Raw genomic sequence first — 20,684 nt, forward strand, 5'->3', positions numbered from 1 at the left:
CTGAGCCCTCTAATATTTTGACGCACTAAAGATAGTTGGCATTTCACATTTACTGAGATGAAATCAGGTGGAAATAAAATTTCTGCTGATTGCTATAAATTTTTAACCAACAGCTATGTTCACTTATCCAATGTGCAGGATTATGCTGTTTGATTTCTTTATCAAACTGAAGGTTTGTTTCAATTTTTACTTTTCTCAGAACTTCACTTGGTTCTGTCCTAAAAAAAAAAGTGCTGCTCCAACTCCTATGACCACTGGTATATTACCACTCATGGCAGTGCCTCCCCCTTACATTTTTTGCTTTAGCCCAGCCAGTTTACCCTTGCCCTTCCTGTTGAGGTGTAGGCCATGTCTAGTATAATCCCACCTACCTGAAGAATCAAGGCAGTGTACTCAGTGTCATTTTGCCATTGCCATCAATGGCATTCCTCTGCAGTCAGGAGCCCTGTCAAATGCTCTTTGTTTGTGGATGACTTTGCAGTCTTCTATTTTTCCTCCAATTGTACAATAATAATGAGGTAGCTACATCTGATCAGGAGGCTGAAAACCTCAGCCAAGACAACTGTTTTCTGGTTCTCACCGAAGAAGATTACATGTGTCAGTTTTAGCCATGCTTGTTGGAAGTTTTAACCAACCGATGCTCACAGCGGCGGGAAATATTTTAAGTTTTCAAGAAATACTGTGCTTTTTGAGTTTATTATTTGACTCAAAATTAACTTTGCTCCCACACATGAAAGACGTATGAACAAAGGACTTCCAATCATTAAATATTTTGAAATGCCTTAGCGGAAAAGTGTGGGGAGCTGACGGGTGCTGCCTCCTGCAGTTTTATAGGGCATTTGTTCCACCACATTTAGATTGTGGCAGTGTCGTCTGTGGATCAGTCTGTGTTTTCTACCTCAAGATGTTAGATGCTGTCCACCATGAGGGCATTTCAGATATCGACTGGCGCTTTTGAGACTAGTCCAGTTCAGAGTCTGTGTGCAGAGACTGATGCCCATGACTTTGGATTCGATGCAGTGTTCTTTTGGTTTGACAGGCACTAAAAATGCTGTTCAGGCATGGTCCCCATGGGACCAAGCCATTTGGGATACGTGCTGCTGACTGTCTCTAGGATATAGATCTCAGACCTCTGAATACACAGCCATGGATGGAATGTGTTGCTGCCTTGGTATCTTCGAAACCCCAAAGTAATTTTAAGCTTGACACAGTACTCCAGGTTATGTTTTTTACAACTTTTTCTTCCATATTAAGTATGTACCTTAGTTTCATTGTTGTTTATACATATGGAGCCCAGCAAGAGAATGTCTTTGGTTGTTCTGCTGATTTTCCTGATAAGGTTTTCAATGTGTGTCTTCCATAATAATTTATAAATTATGATGTAGAGTTGTATTGGATTATGATGGCACTGGATAGGATTCAGTCATCACCATACAAGGTTCCTTGTCTGTTCTGGCTCGTTTACTGTGCTACAAGCACTTCACCAAATGTACCCAGTAGACCAGTTAGTTCAAGATTTCTTACAGTGGCTCCAACACAGTGTCAAAGAGGTGATCTTTTGCTTTGAACCTGGCCACATCTGGATACAGGGAAACATGGTCAACAAGCAAGCATCTCGGGATGGTGTTGCCTGTCAATGCCCCATCCCATTCCACACAGTCATCTCATTCTGACAGATGCATCATTCATCAGTAGGAGACTGTGTGGTTGAAGGTGACAGAAAACAAGCTTTGGTTGCTCAAATCGACCACACAAGCATGGCGGACTTAGTGTCAGCCACACTGCTGGAAGGGGGTCCTGCTTACCAGGCTGTGCATCAGACATAGCCGTTTAACGCATGGCTTCCGCCTCTGGTGGGAGGATCCATCACTTGGTGGGGTTTGTGGTATGTCACTTTCAATTCAGCATATTTAGACCATGTCTTATATAATAATATCACAAATAACCCACAGTGTCGATAGAGATCTGCCCACCATACTCACCAATACTGATGCCAGTGTTAAGAGAGTGGTGACATTTTGTGAACTATCGGGCCTCATCTCTAAACTGTCGGGGAAGGAAGGCAGGCTTTGATGCATCATAAACTGCTCTGCACGTGGGGGACAGCCTTGTCACCATCCATGAGGTTTGCATGCTGAAGTTTTGTCAGGGTGCTGATGACCATAATGTTGAGTAGCCGTAAGCCAAAATCACCACCACCACCACCACCACTTCTGATAATGAGGTATTGGTTTCACAGCTGTGGTTGCTTTGAACTGTGCTGACTGATAGTTGCAACTAGTCAAGATCCATGATTGTCTGATGATACTAATATTTTGTTACTTGCAGTTTTTGTCCAGTGCTGTTCTGAAGTTTTTCCTAGTTGGTCAACTGACAAAAACTGTCACTGTGAACTTGGATTCTGTTCAGGTGTGAAACTAAAGCACTTTCCACATTTTTTATCTTACCACTGTGTCTGTTAGTTGCTTGTACTCATAATATTTATATTTTTAAGTACATAAGTCTTCTAAAAGTACTGTAATAATTATGTCTTTGTTGATGTTTTTCTTTGGGTTTTGGCATTGCTTGTCACATTTAGTGCAATGCCACACTTTCCATTTAGGATTCATGTTAAAACAGTTAGTGATATTCTGTGCTACAATTTAAGCACATCATACCCTTAATAGTATGTTACTTGCAAAAGCAGGAATTTGTGTCAGTATTTTCTGTGATTTGTTGTAAAATGATCTACAGGGTGTAGATGGGTTTCTTTTATTACCTTTTCCAACTGGACTTCTGCTTCTGTCTGTTAATTTTTGGTAATGGACCAGTCCACATGAGATTAATGAATGATCTGGTTCTTTACATCTCAGATTTTGAAAATTTTTTGTACACTTGTAGTAATGGTTGATGCAGAAATAATCCCAAATTAAAATATTTTAGACCTTTCAGTTTTGAGTTATTAATTTTTAAAACTTACAAAATTATGCAATTTTTGTTAAATTTTGAAACCTTAAAAACCACTACATCTCAAACTATTTTACTTGCAGACCTAAAATTTCTACCATTTTGTTAAGTTTCTTAAAGGCTTCACATGTGCTAATTGACGATATTCATAACAATGCTGAATATCTCCAGATTTAATAATTTTTGAATTTTGCATCTTTCAAGATTGGAATTTTGTTTTATTTCGAAAAAAATTGTTTCTTGTACATTAGTTGTTAATGTGTGTCAAATTAATTTATTTTACTGGTAAGTGGAGCACCATGTGCCTACTATGTAAAGATTTGGACTTGTTGCTAAGATGTAATACGTCGAAAACCAAATAAGGCTGTCACCATTTTTTATTTAGTGACAGTCGACTAAGTGTTATTAGAACCATACACTTCAATTTAGTTTCAAATTTGCATTTTGCATGTAAGCTTCAAAGATATTTTAACATATACTATTACACAACATGCTCAAAAAATAACTTACATAATTGTGCCTTATTTTACAGATATATTAACATTAGTCAGTATGATTAAACAGTGTTATATATAGCTGTTATTTCTTCACAGTGGGTTATTAGAGTGCATTGCAACGAAATATTTTACTTAAACAAGAACGATATTACAACCAATGTTATTTGAGTATCGCATTCATCAAAACAAAAATAAAATACTGTGAGGCGGTTGAAAGTTTCTGCATGTTTTGAAATAAGTACTGGCGGTAGTGCTTATGATGGATGCTACTTGTTATGTGGCCTCTTTTGTGCAGTGATTTTTTAAAGGAGGTTCGTTCTCCAGAATGACATTAATAAATGAAAGCGGCCAAAGTATGGAGCCCCAATGGTATCTACTTTGGACACTGAAGCAGTAACTCTTTTAACCAAATATTAGCTGAGCTAAGTTTTAAAAGATGAATAATGTTGCTTAACCAGTTACATTTACTATCTCTATAAGAACCCAGAAATTTTGTATCATAAACACTTTGTATTGGTTGACCTGAGTGAGGGACAGCTTGAAGAAAACCATTTAAGATTTCAGCGAAGACTTTGCATCTCTTTCTCCCAAGATTGTCAATTTGCCAGTGGGAATTGTAGTATTCTATAATACACACTAAATTTAGCCATTGAAGGTGATACTTAAAATGGCCAAATCAACACTAAAAGAAAGGTCTGCATTTCAAAAAATACATTGGCGTGTGAAGTTTTTAAAGTATTTACCTGTATGTGCAATGGCGATGGCGATAAATATAGAGAACCAGAAATACAAATACTGCTAAGGATGATAATTCGTGTAAAGTATTTGAAGCCAATGAGTTAAAAATGTTTACTTTTATTCAGATCTATCAGTTTACCTACCACTGCAGTAATCATTCTTTCATTTTGTGTGATTGTCCATATGAAGAGCTCTAACTTTGTGAAATAGCTTTTGAGAAGTCTTATTTTATTGCATTTTTGTGGCATTTTTTATAACTACTACTATTATTTTTCAGCTTTCCGTGCCTCAAAGATTCTAATCGACAGAGACAGACTTTGGAAGAACACTATATATGTTAACCCACGAATTTTGAAAACATCAGGAGCTTTAATGCATCATAAAGTGGGTATTGCAAGTGTTCCACTTGGATACACAGGAAACTGCTCAAGTTCTGATGCCAGCAAACATAATAAATATTATAATATCCAGAGTGTTCAGCAAAAAGTTACTCAGTCTTCTGAAGGTAGTGGATCATTTCCTGCTGCTAGTAAATGTGTGTATCTGAACCCACATTTTCAGAGAACTGCTACTAGTGTTCATATTAATCCAAAAAAGTTTTCTCATGTTGTGGAACGCTCGAATCATTTATTGGTAAATACGCAGCCTGACAGTACTAAGCAAGAAAGCAAAGTCACTGAAATCTCAAAGCCAAATTTGTCTGTGTCTGGGGAGAGAAGTCTTGTTTCAAACACACATAATACGAAATCTAGTTTTCACAGTAGTACCTACCCCATAGGCAGCAATAATCATTGCACTTTAGCAGCACAAAATAAAAAATGGAATAGGTGTAGTGCTGACAAGATACAAAGTTCAAAACAAGTGGAAAACTGTTCGCTAATGAAAAAGATTTCTCACAACAAACTGGTCAGAGTAAGTGATACAAAACTTGTGCGAATACCAGACAAAACTAAATCATGGTGTGTAAACAGAGCACTGCAAAAGGCTTTAATCCACAAACAGTATCAAACACTTGAGAAAAATTCAGAAATACAAGATGGCAGAATTATCAAAAAGAAGTCAGAAAAGCAAAAGAAGTCTTCCTATGCCCAGATGCATTTCTCAGTGAACTCTCCTCCAGCTTCGAATAGACCAGAAAAATATGGACTTAGTCAAAAACTTTTACCAACAGTTGTGTGTAAAGGTAAACCAGATTTACCTACAAGCCCGTCCTGTGCTGCTTCAAAATACAAAATAGACAGGCGGCTTGCTAAATCCAGACTGTTGAGAAATTACAAGAAAGTTTCATGCAGATATGAATATGGTGGGCATAAGTTTCAGAGAAAGAACATATCGCCAAAAGGTTGTGTGTTTCCAGTATTGTACAGAGGTCGTAATTCTTCAACAAGGAATTCAAAATTTAATGATGGAAAGAAGATTGTCATATCTTCAAGAAAACTGTTAAGAATGTAAGTACTGCAATACATACATGTATAGTATTTATTCTCAATTTTTATATTTAAACACTAAATGTGACCCTCTGAGGTAAGTGATACTTGCACATTACAATAAACATGGTGAATCATTAGCTATAATGATAACTGAAATTGTTAGTGCCTGGACACACATCCAGGATCATTGCTTGTTACGGACAAGTACTCTACTGACTGAGATATCAAACACGACTTGCATGAAATACAGTGGTCCCGGTTTTGAGTCCTGGCCCGTCTCACAGTTTTGATCTGTCATGAAGTTAAGTTTCATCATGAAAGGGTACTGAATAAATGTTCAGCTTTCCTATTTTCTCCGGTTTGTAGGTCACCTCTAGTTATTTTTTTTAAAAAATTGGTGTTAACATTTATCAACAGGCCAATGAAATTTATCATCCCGGATAAGACGGACCCCTTTTTTTATGTTTTTGTAGAACTCTGTTACCCCTTAATGTGGGGTTAGATTGACCTCTCAAATTTCTTTTGTATAAAAATGGGCAGAATAGTCCTGGAATCTTGGTGATCCCTATTGAAAACTGGGTGTTTTGTAAAATGTTGGTAAGCTTAGTATTGGTGTTACGTACATTTCTATGAATATAATTATCAACCCTTTATTTAAAATACGCTACAAAATTTTTTATTGACAAGAAATATTAAACTTCTTTTATTAAAATCCTCCCTGTAAATTTATACAGAATTCTATGCTCATCAGCCTGTAGCTATGGTGGAGGCAGCTTGGTAGTTGCGTCACAGAATGGGCAGTGAATATATCATGTATTTCACCTGCCTTTTTCTTTGTTGCAATTATTCCAAATAATACAAACATAGTGAAAAGTTTTCTTTCCCCTTTTACCCCCAGCTACTTTCACCATAACAAAGTGATTTGGAAAAATGTCTTGAACAACTGGAGACTATGACGTTGGTATCACAGGTTTGCTTCAAACTTCATACACCTTTAGTAAGCCATAAAAACAAGATAATGTGCAAATAGTGAGGTGCACTACTCCGGCAATTCTGAGAAAATCGCAACTGAAGATTTTGCATCTATTTCCTATCTGGTGTGTCTATGCACAGGTCCCAGGCATAAGAGTTTATGGTGGTAAAATGGTTAATGTTTGAGATTCAAAAGACGAACATGTATGAAGCGAGACTTAGATTCCCACTCACTGCTAATTTTTAATCTATTTTCTTTTCATCACTGGTCATATTATTTAATTTGACATTTGAGAGGTAACTAAAAAAAAACACATGTAGTTGCCTGAAGTTTTAGTGAGTTTCATGTTATTTGACTACATAGTTTTTTAATTAAATTTAATTATTAGAACAGACATCTTTATAACTATTGACATGTAAATGGAAAAACACAGTTTTCCTGAAAATGTATGCCTGTCGTGATTTATGAAATCCCTTATACATGTAATCTGGTAAGGTACCCAGAACTACTTTGCACCTCAAGGCCTCTAGCTGCAGACACAGAGGCAGGCCCCATTTGGCAGTTAACATGCATAGTGGTGAGATGTTGCTAATGTACCAAGAATGAATAGTGTAGATGCAAATTTTTGAATATCACAGAATTTATACTTGTACAAAAATAAATGTTTGAGTGGCAGTCGAACCGTTGCCTCATACATGCTCGACCTACAAAGCTCGAAACTGAAAAACTTGACCACCATGGACACTAATGTCCAGCACGTTATGCACAGATACATCAGTTACGTAATAGATGCTTAAAACTTCTCATTATTTTCTCAGAATTGCCATAGTAAAGTTTGAAGTAAATCAGTGATCCCAATGTTGTAGCTTCCCCTTGCTAGTAAACAGCACATCTTCAACAGTAGGTTCATCTGAAGAATCAAAACCACTTTCATCACTTTCCAGAATCTGGTAACTTCATTACACCATGCTTATCTTCTTACGAACAATTATCACACTTTTGGAAGAGATTTTTCTTGGCCTTTGATAGTTTATTAGCTGTGGATGACTTGGAACAAGTAGGCTGACAATTGTTTGTAACATTTGTACCTGCAGACAATTTGAACTTTTTGTATAGTGCAGACATATTGTCTTTTGAATGATTTTGGACTAGTGCTCAATGCATGAACAGCTAAAACAGCTTCACAAGGGCTTACATCAATTTTATTTCATTTTGTATTTGAAAGGGCTATTGGTCTTTTTATGCAGAGGCTTTGAATAAGAAAGCAAAGATTCAGCTTCGTTTTTCTCTTCTGAAGTTAGTGTGCAGTTTCTTTTTTGAATGGGAACATTCCATATGCCTTAAACATGTTTTGGAGATTTGCCTTAATCTTGTCCTGTAGACTATATATGAGTGCATTGCCTTTGGTACATTTGAGAACTGTGGATTGCTTACTTTAAACTCAAGTTAGTAGTTTTGTCCAGCAAGTCTTCAAGGAGTGAATAAACCCACAGCCAAAGGTAGTGCCAAATGAGTTGACTGGGATACACACAAACTGTCATTTTCTTCACATGAAGAACTTAACTTGTGAAATGTTAAGTTAGGTTGCCTCCTATCATTATCTTTGTTTCAGGCAGGTTTTTACTATGAAGAAGCAGCACTTCTTTTAACCAATCTGTAAATACTACACTGTCAAACCAACCATGTTGAGTTCTGTTGTAGACTGTTCCATCTGTACATCACCCATTTTTGCAACAGGAAAAATATAAGTTTCTTCATTCCTGGATGATCTGAGAGATTACTTTCATAATTATTGAATACATTACATTTTATCTTTGGATTTTTCCCAAATTGATTAAATATTTGGGAACTAGATCTTTCTCACTTCTGCCTTGCTTCAACTAAGATTGTTTGGAAGCCTTGATTTTAGGATAACTTCATTTCATTTGGTAAATGTGTAGGCCCAATCATGTCCTGGGTAGTTATTCTGGAATTGCCTGTCACTGTGTCCAACTACATATAGGAATGTTTTTGTTAAAACTTTAATATATGTAATATGCAGTGGACACCACCAGTCAGCAGTAATGGCAATAGAACTTGCTAATATAGGTTCTTCTTGTGATGTAGTAAACTTTTTATGCCTTAATTGTTCCATTTTTAAGTAGTTTTCCACTGTTTTTTAAAGTTTTTTGATGTACTAAGTCTCGTGGTGGCACACTTTGTCTCTTGATTATTTTTAATTAGCAAGATCACTTCTTCTAATATTTCCTTATCCGCATCTAAATACAATCTTGTGCCCGGAGACGTTTGCTAACTTCCAGGCATTGCAGTTCAATTGTTTAGTTGTTTCTTTACTTTATTCAAAGTAGTAGTAGTAGTAGTAGTAGTGTCGTCGTCGTCGTCGTCTTCTTCTTCTTCTTCTTCTTCTTCTTCTTCTTCTTCTTCTTCATGCAGCTCTCTATGCTACTCTATCCTGTGCAACCTTCTTTATCTCCCCGTACCTACTGCAGCCTACGTACTCCTGAATGTGCTTAGTGTATTCATCTCTTGATCTCCCTCTATGATTTTTACCCTCCACGCTGCCCTCCAATACTAAATTGGTGATCCCTCGATGTCTCAGAACATGTCCTATCAACCAATCCCTTCTTCTGGTCAAGTTGTGCCGCATACTTCTCTTCTCCCCAATCCTATTCAATACCTCCTCAGTAGTTACGTGATCTACCCATCTAATCTTCAGCATTCTTCTGTAGCACCACATTAGATGTTAACAACTTTCTCTTCTTCAGAAACGCTTTCATTGCCATTGCCAGTCTACATTTTATATCATCTCTACTTTGACCATCATCAGTTATTTTGCTCCCCAAATAGCAAAACTCTATTAATACTGTGTCTCATTTCCTAATCTAATTCCCTCAGCATCACCTGACTTAATTTGACTACATTCCATTATCCTCGTTTTGCTTTTGTTGATGTTCATCTTATATCCTCCTTTCAAGACACTGTCCATTCCATTCAACTGCTCTTCCATGTCCTTTTCTGTCTCTGACAGAATTACAATGTCATTGGCGAACCACAAAGTTTTTACTTCTTCTCCATGGATTTTAATACCTACTCCGAACTATTCTTTTGTTTCCTTTACTGCTTGCTCAATATACAGATTGAATAACATCAGGGATAGGCTACAACCCTGTATCTCTCCCTTCCCAACCGCTGCTTCCCTTTCATGTCCCTCGACTCTTATTACTGCCATCTGGTTTCTGTACAAATTGTAAATAGCCCTTTGCTTCCTGAATTTTACCCCTGCTACCTACAGAATTTGAAAGAGAGTATTACAATCAACATTGTCAAAAGCTTTCTCCAAGTCTACAAATGCTAGAAATTTTGGTTTGCCTTTCCTTAATCTCTCTTCTAAGATAATTCATAAGGTCGGTATTCCCTCACGTGTTCCATTTCTACGGAATCCAAACTGATCTTCCCCGAAGTCGGCTTCTACCAGTTTTTCCATTTGTCTGTAAAGAATTCACATTAGTATTTTGCAGCTGTGACTTATTAAACTGATTGTTCGGTAATTTTCACGGCTGTCAACACCTGCTTTCTTTGGGATTGGAATTAGGTACATTTTGCTCACCGGATGGTAGTTTTGTGGACTCGCTCTCCCAAGGTTGTCAGTAGTTCTAATGGAATGTTGTCTACTCCTGGAGTCTTGTTTCGACTTAGGTCTTTCAGTGCTCTGTCAAACTCTTCACATAGTATCATATCTCCCATTTCATCTTCATCTGCATTCTGTTCCATTTCCATAATATTGTCCTCAAGAACATCGTCCTTGTGTAGACCTTCTATATACACCTTCCACCTTTCTGCTTTCCCTTCTTTGCTTAGAAAGCTTGATATTCATGCAAGTGGTTCTCTTTTCTCCAAAGGTCTCTTTAATTTTCCTGTAGGCAGTATCTTACCCCTAGTGAGATAGGCCTTTACATCCTTACATTTGTCCTCTAGCCATCCCTGCTTAGCCATTTTGCCCTTCCTGTCTATCTCATTTTGGAGACATTTGTATCCCTTTTTGCCTGCTTCATTTACTGCATTTTTATATTTTCTCCTTTCATCAATTAAATTCAATATTTCTTCTGTTACCCAAGGATTTCTACTAGCCCTCGTCTTTTTACCTATTTGATCCTCTGCTGCCTTCACTACTTCATGCCTCAAAGCTACCCATTCTTCTTCTACTGTGTTTCTTTCCCCCATTCCTGTCAATTGTTCCCTTATGCTCTCCCTGAAATTCTGTACAACCTCTGGTTCTTTCAGTTTATCCAGGTCCCATCTCCTTAAATTCCCACCTTTTTGCAGTTTCTTCAGTTTTAACCTACAGGTCATAACCAATAGATTGTGGTCAGAGTCCAATCTGCCCCTGGTTCCTAAATCTCCAGGGTTCTTCTATGTATACTACCTTCTTTTATGATTCTTAAACCAAGTGTTAGCTATGATTTAGTTGTGCTCTGTGCAAAATTCTACCAGGTGGCTTCCTCTCATTTCTTAGCCCCAATCCATATTCACCTACTACGTTTCCTTCCCTCCCTTTTCCAACACACTAATTCCAGTTACCCGTGACTATTAAAATTTTCGTCTCCCTTCACTATCTGAATAATTTCTTTTATTTCATCATACATTTCTTCAATTTCTTTGTTATCTGCAGAGCTAGTTGATTTATGAACTTGTATTAGGCGTGGGCTTCATGTCTATCTTGGCCACAATAATGCATTTACTATGCTGTTTGTCGTAGCTTACCCGTACTCCTATTTTTTTTATTCATTATTAAACCTACTTCTTCCTGCATTACCTGTATTTGATTTTGTATTTATAACCCTGTATTCACCTGAGCAAAAGTTTTGTTCCTCCTGCCACCGAACTATATCTAACTTTAATGTATCCATTTCCCTTTTTAAATTTTCTAACCTAGCTGCCCGATTAAGGAATCTGACATTCCACGATATTCTGTATATAGCATATTGTGTCCATTCTTTACAGTTAAAACAAAACACCAATCTCAATCTAAAACTTCTGCAATAAACAGAGCATGTCTAACAATATACAGACTGTCAGACTAAGAATTTAAGTTCATTGTTTCCCCATTCATAATTTGTAAGCAGTAATTACATATTACACTTCAGTTTTACACTGTATTTGGGCAAATATGTGTGGATTAGTGAAAATTCAATCCTATTTTGGTGATCAATGTGACCCCTGTGGGGGGGAAGGTTAGGGGGCAGTGTTGCCTTGTCTAAAAGAAATGTGATTTTTTAACTATTAAAATTGTTTGCACTGTTAATAAGGTCAGACAACTTCATTAACATGTGTGAATTTGAATATGTAAGAACTGATGCACCCCCCCCCCCCCTCCCCCACATACCATGGACCTTGCCGTTGGTGGGGAGGCTTGCGTGCCTCAGAGACACAGATAGCCGTACCGTAGGTACAACCACAACGGAGGGGTATCTGTTGAGAGGTCAGACAAACGTATGGTTCCTGAAGAGGGGCAGCAGCTTTTTCAGTAGTTGCAAGGGCAACAGTCTGGATGATTGACTGGTCTGGCCTTGTAACAATAACCAAAACGGCCTTATTGTGCTGGTACTGCGAACAGCTGCAAGCAAGGGGAAGCTACGGCCGCAATTTTTCCCAAGGGCATCCAGCTTTACTGTAAGATTAAATGATGATGCGTACTCTTGGGTAAAATATTCCGGAGGTAAAATAGTCCCCCATTCGGATCTCTGGGCGGGTACTACTCAAGAGGATGTCGTTATCAGGAAAAAGAAAACTGGCGTTCTACGGATCGGAGTGTGGAATGTCAGATCCCTTAACGTTGCAGGTAGGTTAGAAATTTTAAAAAGGGAAATGGATAGGTTGAAGTTATAGTGGGAATTAGTGAATTTTGGTGGCAGGAGGAACAAGACTTGTGGTCAGGTGAATACAGGGCTATAAATACAAAATCAAATAGGGGTAATGCAGGAGTAAGTTTAATAATGAATAGGAACATAGGAATGCCGGTAAGCTACTACAAACAGCATAGTGAACGCATTATTGTGGCCAAGATAGATACGAAGCCCGCACCTACTACAGTAGTACAAGTTTATAAATCAACTAGCTCTGCAGATAACAAAGAAATTGAAGAAATGTATGATGAAATAAAAGAAATTATTCAGATAGTGAAGGGAGACGAAAATTTAATAGTCACGGGTAACTGGAATTAGTGTGTTGGAAAAGGGAGGGAAGGAAACGTAGTAGGTGAATATGGATTGGGGCTAAGAAATGAGAGGATGCCACCTGGTAGAATTTTGCACAGAGCGCAACTAAATCATATCTAACACTTGGTTTAAGAATCATAAAAGAAGGTAGTATACATAGAAGAAACCTGGAGATACTAAAAGGTATTAGATACATTATATAATGGTAAGACAGAGATTTAGGAACCAGGGGCAGATTGGACTCTGACCACAATCTACTGGTTATGAACTGTAGATTAAAACTAAAGAAACTGCAAAAAGGTGGGAATTTAAGGAGATGGGACCTGGATAAACTGAAAGAACCAGAGGTTGTGCGGAGTTTCAGGGAGAGCATAAGGGAGCAATTGACAGGAATGGGGGAAAGAAAAACAGTAGAAGAATTGGTAGTTTTGAGGGATGAAGTAGTGAAGGCAGCAGAGGATCAAGTAGGTAAAAAGACGAGGGCTAGCAGAAATCCTTGGGTAGCAGAAGAAATATTGAATTTAATTGATGAAAGGAGAAAATATAAAAATGTAGTAAATGAAGCAGGCAAAAAGGAATACAAACGTCTCAAAAATGAGATCGACAGGAAGTGCAAAATGGCTAAGCAGGGATGGCTAGAGGACAAATGTAAGGATGTAAAGGCCTATCTCACTAGGGGTAAGATACTGCCTACAGGAAAATTAAAGAGACCTTTGGAGAAAAGAGAACCACTTGCATGAATATCAAGAGCTCACATGGAAACCCAGTTCTAAGCAAAGAAGGGAAGGCACAAAGGTGGAAGGCGTATATAGACTGTCTATACAGGGGCAATGTTCTTGAGGACAATATTATGGAAATGGAAGAGGATGTAGATGAAGATGAAATGGGAGATACGATACTGTGTGAAGAGTTTGACAGAGCACTGAAAGACCTGAGTCGAAACAAGCCCCCTGGAGTAGACAACATTTCATAGGAACTACTGACAACCTTGGGAGAGCCTGTCCTGACAAAACTCTACCATCTGGTGAGCAAGATGTATGAAACAGGCGAAATACCCTCAGACTTAAAGACGAACATAAAAATTTCAATCCCAAAGAAAGCAGGTGTTGACAGATGTGAAAATTACCGAACAATCAGTTTAATAAGCCTCAGCTGCAAAATACTAACACGAATTCTTTACAGACGAATGGAAAAACTAGTAGAAGCCTACCTCGGGTAAGATCAGCTTGGATTCCGTAGAAATACTGGAACACGTGAGGCAATACTGACCTTACAACTTATCTTAGAAGAAAGATTAAGGAAAGGCAAACCTACGTTTCTAGCATTTGTTGACTTAGAGAAAGCTGTTGACAATGTTGATTGTAATACTCTCTTTCAAATTCTGAAGGTGGCAGGGGCAAAATACAGGGAGCGAAAGGCTACATACAACTTGCACAGAAACCAGATGGCAGTTATAAGAGTCGAGGGACATGAAAGGGATGCCGTGGTTGGGAAGGGAGTAAGACAGGGTTGTAGCCTCTCCCCAATGTTGTTCAATCTGTATATTGAGCAAGCAGTAAAGGAAACGAAAGAAAAATTTGGAGTAGGTATTAAAATCCATGGAGAAGAAATAAAAACTTTGTGGTTCGCCGATGACATTGTAATTCTGTCAGAGACGGCAAAGGACTTGGAAGAGCAGTTGAATGGAATGGACAGTGTCTTGAAAGGAGGATATAAGATGAACATCAACAAAAGCAAAACGAGGATAATGGAATGTAGTCAAATTAAGTCAGGTGATGCTGAGGGAATTAGATTAGGAAATGAGACACAGTATTAAGAGTTTTGCTATTTGGGGAGCAAAATAACTGATGATGGTTGAAGTAGAGAGGATATGAAATGTAGACTGGCAATGGCAAGGAAAGTGTTTCTGAAGAAGAGAAATTTGTTAACATCGAGTATATATTTAAGTGTCAGGAAGTCATTTCTGAAAGTATTTGTATGGAGTGTAGCCATGTATGGAAGTGAAACATGGACGATAACTAGTTTGGACAAGAAGAGAATAGAAGCTTTTGAAATGTGGTGCTACAGAAGAATGGTGAAGATTAGATGGGTAGATCACATAACTAATGAGGAAGTATTGAATAGGATTGGGGAGAAGAGAAGTCTGTGGCACAACTTGACCAGAAAAAGATCGGTTGGTAGGACATGTTCTGAGGCATGAAGGGGTCACAAATTTAGTGTTGGAGGGCAGCGTTGAGGGTAAAAATCATAGAGGGAGACCAAGAGATGAATACACTAAGCAGATTCAGAAGGATGTAGGTTGCAGTAGGTACTGGGAGATGAAGCAGCTTGCACAGGATAGAGTACCATGGAAAGATGCATCAAACCAGTCTCAGGACTAAAGACCACAACAACAACAAGAACTGATGATAGGATTAACCATTTCTTCTGTGCCATTAAAGTTTCTCCCAGTTGAATCTGTAGAACTCCAGTACATAATGACAGCGAATGATAGTTGACACAGTGGTATTGAGTACACAACCCGCTTGATGTTATAGTATCTCAGTACATACAAGAATACACCACATAAGGCAGTCGAGTCTCAGAGCAACACCTGTGTGTGGAAGAGCCGAAAACCTGGTGGAACCAACATTAACATCTGGCACTTGTTGGAAGATTGGTGTCCACCTCACGACAAGCTGTTTTGTGCCTGACAGCTGCTGTAGCGAAGTGTCATCCTCTTGCTAGGCAGTGATTGGGCTTAGTTACATAATCTAGGTGTCGTTTGGATGGAGGTTTGATGCAATGGCTGATTGCAACGGCAGGGAGGGGATGCTGGCTTAGTCAGCAACAGATGGGCAAAGTTGATGGGATTGCATGGAAACAAGAGTTGTGCATGGTGATAGTTGCTTGAATTCATTCAAGTTCCAGTTCCTGCCGTCATGAGGCAATTGGAGACTGCAGGGTTACACATTGTTGATTGAGAAAATAGTAGGGCGGAAATCAATGTCAGAGCACTGTTCAACCAGTTGAAAGGCACAATCGTGAAAATGTTTACTGCCTAAATGCAGTGCAGTCAAAACAGTAATGTTGCTGTCAGCATGTTGTCCAATTAGTTGGGTATTGTCTCTGTTGGGCACTGTAGTGACGGTTTGTATCTCAATTGAAGTCCCCTGGAGATTACTGGATGCGATGTTGCTGACCACCAGACATGTGATTGTATTTTCAAAGTTCAAACGACCCATCTCTTGCACACTGATAGAGGCAGAACACCGTAGATGCACTGGGCAGTCCATACCGTACACAGGTGTGTCAATGTTTCAGGTTCGAACACAGTTTGATGCATTGCACATGAGTGTTCTATGTTGTAATGTGGCACCTAAAAAAAGATGCAGGAAAATTATTGTCCGTTCGCACGAAATATGTAGTGTCAGAGTGCGATAATGGCTGAATTTTTGTTGCGTGGTAACTGGCTCAGTAGTAAAGTGAGAAAATAGTGTGACGCCACAAGTAGTGGTGTCACCAAGCAGAATTCTGCTACGTAGTGATAGAAGACTGTGGTACAGAGTACAAGGTACACTATATTATAGTCACTCGATACATACAAGAATACATGACATAACACACTAGAATCAGGGAACAACCTGAAGTGCTACCATAAAAGGTCAGAGATAAGACTGAGAGCTGTGTTCTCTAGTTAGCAATGCTAACATTCCTGCAACTTTATAAGCAGATATAGAGTTTGCTTCAACAGTTTTTTTGAACTATAATATTTTTTAAAATTTTTAAAGTGTGTGAATTCAAATCAACAAATTCCATTGAAGTACATAATAATTTCTATTTTCAACATGATTTAAAAGCTTATCCAGAAATCGAAAGAAAAGGGTGAAACTGACCCGGGGGTCAGAATTACCCCACTATTGCTGCTTATGATGATGTTCAGTGGTGCTGACATGGGTCCAAATCTCATTCAGTACAAATATTTTTGTCACTTTTCACTTTGTTCACCTGTGGAATTGTATGTGAAAAATGGCATGTTTTACAGTGTTGTCTACAGTAAACTGAGGGTCCCAGTGTAATTTCCTGGGCACTCAATGCCTAGCATACATTCAATGGTGGTCGAACCAACCTCAAAAAAGTTGAGTAAGGCTTTTCCTTGTCTCATCACGAACTCAAATTCAAAAACTCGGTTGAGTACTTAAACCATTGTGGTACAAAATTAGACATACATGCTACGTCCAACATAACAGCAATCACGACAATGCCACTATAAAAGCATATCATATGATGGAAAATTTTTAAATATTAATAACTGGTAAATACTTGCGGATTGTTACATTTGTAGAGATTCATTAAATTGCATTCACACTGAACACATTTAATGAAGTTCATTGGCTAGTACTGTGCTAAACAGATATGTTGCTCTTTAAATCACCGAAAAATGAGCAGCCATTGTACTTGCTCTGCTGAGGCACTTTCTGAATCTACAACATATTGCATCATCCTCCCACAGTGTGCATTCACTAACTTACTGTAACTTATATCTATGCATGTGTATCCAACTACTGACGATATTTAGAGGCTGTGATTCATCACAATAGTAGATTCATAACATACAAATTTACTTTGTCAGTCTGATATTAAGGCCATTTATACCCTTGAAATGTTTAATGTAATCTGTAGGAGACCCTCTCAGGAATGTGCAGTACTGACTGGAACTACAGTGTGATGTTTCGTGCACAAAGGAGTCCGCTATTTTCTCAGTTACTGTCACTACTTCCCTCATTGTTGAGAAGGCTCTGCAAAATATCAAGAATTCCATACGTATGCCCCTAAGTTTAATAAGCCATTGCTGCAAAATACTAACACGAATTCTTTTCAGATGAACACATGAGGCAATACTGACATTACGACTTATCTTAGAAAATAGATTAAGGATGGCAGACATACATTTCTAGCATTTGTAGACTTGGAGAAAGCTTTTGACAATGTTGACTGGAATACTCTCTTTCAAATTCTGAAGGTGGCAGGGGTAAAATACAGGAAGTGAAAGGTTATTTACAATTTGTACAGAAACCAGATGGCAGTTATGAGTCAATGGACATGAAAGGGAAGCAGTGGTTGGGAAGGGAGTGAGACAGGGTTGTAGTCTCTCCCCGATGTTATTCAATCTGTATATTGAGCAAGCAGTGAAGGAAACAAAAGAAAATTTCGGAGTAGGTATTAAAATCCGCGGAGTAGGTATTAAAATCCGTGGAGAAGAAATAAAAACTTCCAGGTTCGCCGATGACGTAATTCTGTCAGAGACAGCAAAGGACTTGGAAGAGCAGTTGAACAGAATGGATAGTGTCTTGAAAGGAGGATATAAGGTGAACACCAACAAAAGCAAAACGAGGATAATGGAATGTAGTCGAATAAAGTCGGGTGATGCTGAGGGAATTAGATTAGGAAATGAGACACTTAAAGTAGTAAAGGAATTTTGCTATTTAGGAAGTAAAATAACTGATGATGGTCGAAGTAGAGAGGATATAAAATGTAGACTGGCAAATGGCAAGGAAAGCGATTCTGAAGAAGAGAATTTTGTTAACATAGAGTATAGATTTAAGTGTCAGGAAGTCATTTTTGAAAGTATTTGTATGTAGTGTAGCCATGTATGGGAGTGAAACATGGACATAAATAGTTTAGACAAGAAGAGAATAGAAGCTTTCGAAATGTGGTGCTACAGAAGAATGCCGAAGATTAGATGGGTAGATCACATAACTAATGAGGTATTAATAGAATTGGGGAGAAGATAAATTTGTAGCAGAACTTGACTAGAAGAAGGGATCAGTTGGTAGGGCATATTCTGAGGCATCAAGGGAACTCCAATTTAGAATTAGAGGGCAGGGTGGAGGGTAAAAATCATAGAGGAAGACCAAGAGATGAATACACTAAACCGATTCAGGAGGGTGTAGGTTGCAGTAGGTACTGGGAGATGAAGAACCTTGCACAGGATAGAGTAGCATGGAGAGCTGTATCAAACCAGTCTTTGGACCGACGATGACGACATGCCCCTAAGCCCACTCTTAATAACAAAGGAATAGGCTTCACTGCCTTGTTTTGGAACAGTATGTGGTGAACACACAATGCACTGAGTCAAGAGTTGCTGCCACCCCCGACCCTTTCCCGCCACATTTCTTTTTGCACATTTTTCTTTTCATTTCTCTTTGGAGTACATAAATTCTGTAAACTACTTCCTGAAATTTGTGGGTAATGGTTTGCATTCAGCATATTTTAAGAAATCTGGTGTTTGAACTTGTGCAAATTTAAATTTAACCTTGTCAAATTTATTTTTCATAAATTAGAGGATCTACCATGAAGTCGAAGGAGTCAGCAAGAAAGAAAGGTGAATCTTCAGATTCAACCAGGCTTATAAGAATAGGGGGTGTTCTGTATAAAACCTCTCGCACCAGACTGACAAGAAGTAGAACCCAGATAACAAGTTCAAAGCAACTAGTTGTGAAACGTGAGTTATTCAAAAGTATACTACAATATTAATATATGTACTACAGTAGTTGCAAAGTTTGTCATAAAATTTATAAATCTAATTCACTTGTAAGCTTTAAAAAGTTTTGTTCTTGAAAGAAAATTGTTACATTAGAATTATTGTAGATGACAGTGTAATAGCCCAATCTCTCTCTCTCTCTCTCTCTCTCTCTCTCTCTATCTATCTATCTATCTATCTATCTATCTCTATCTCTATCTGGGAAAAATATATTAAAAACAAAGATTCCAAGACTTACCAAGTGGGAAAGTGCCGGTAGACAGGCACAATAAAATCACACACACACACACACACACACAAATTTTTTAGCTTTTGCAACCAACGGTTGCTTCTTCAGGAAAGAGGGAAGGAGAGGGAAAGACGAAAGGATGTGGGTTTTAAGGGAGAGGGTAAGGAGTCATTCCAATTGCGGGAGCGGAAAGACTTACCTTAGGGGGAAAAAGGATAGGTATATACTCGCGCAGGGTTACAGCCAGAGATGGGAACTTTAAGTGTGAGGCCTTTGGGGGTAATGCCAAATGTCAGACAAGCCTGAGTAAATAAAACATGGGAGCGTAATCTGGCTAGGGCGAAGGCATGCTGGTGGAGGGAATGTAAATAAAACTTATTGGGGTTGTTGTGTCTGTGTGTGTGCGGATGGGTATGTATGTGTGTGTGCGAGTGTACACCTGTCCTTTTTTCCCCCCTAAGGGAAGTCTTTCCGCTCCTGGGATTGGAATGACTCCTTACCCTCTCCCTTAAAACCCACATCCTTTCGTCTTTCCCTCTCCTTCCCTCTTCCCTGAAGAAGCAACCGTCGGTTGCGAAAGCTAGAAATTCTGTGTGTGTGTGTGTGTGTGTGTGTGTGTGTGTGTTTTATTTATTGTGCCTATCTACCGGCACTTTCCTGCTTGGTAAGTCTTGGAATCTTTATATATAAACACTTTTTCGACTCTTTTCACACCAGATCTCCAGTTGCTTTCTAGTTCATCTTTATCTCTCCCCATATATTTTTATTTTCATTTCAGCCTCATGTTACACTTTCCACCTTCTAATACCATCTCACCCTCACATCATCCCCATAACGACCCCATTAAGTTTTATTTACATTCCCTCCACAAACATGCCTTCGCCCTAGCCAGATTACGCTCCCATATTTTATTTACTCAGGCTTGTCTGACATTTGGCATTACTCCCAAAGGCCTCACACTTAAAGTTCCCATCTCTGGCTGCAATCCTTCTTTCCATCAGTCCTTATACCAGTTCCAAACTGCACAATCCATAGCCCTCACCCGCCTAATCCTTCACCTATACATTGACTCGGCCAATGAACACACCCGTCAACTCCTATCCCAAATCAAAGTCCTCAATCTTTCCTCTCCC

General features: G+C 38.5%; 1 protein-coding gene across 1 annotated transcript in view; it reads left to right on the forward strand.

Moving 5' to 3' along the window:
• LOC126365878 (uncharacterized) overlaps positions 1-20,684 on the forward strand; it is a 62,455-nt gene that overhangs the window by 10,383 nt on the left and 31,388 nt on the right. The window contains exons 3-4 of the mRNA XM_050008575.1: positions 4,459-5,629; positions 19,123-19,283. Of these exons, the coding sequence (XP_049864532.1) occupies positions 4,459-5,629; positions 19,123-19,283 (1,332 nt within the window). The remainder of the gene's footprint in view (positions 1-4,458; positions 5,630-19,122; positions 19,284-20,684) is intronic.

The sequence above is a fragment of the Schistocerca gregaria genome, chromosome 4, assembly GCF_023897955.1.
Source record: "Schistocerca gregaria isolate iqSchGreg1 chromosome 4, iqSchGreg1.2, whole genome shotgun sequence".
NCBI classification, from domain to species: Eukaryota; Metazoa; Arthropoda; class Insecta; order Orthoptera; family Acrididae; genus Schistocerca; species Schistocerca gregaria.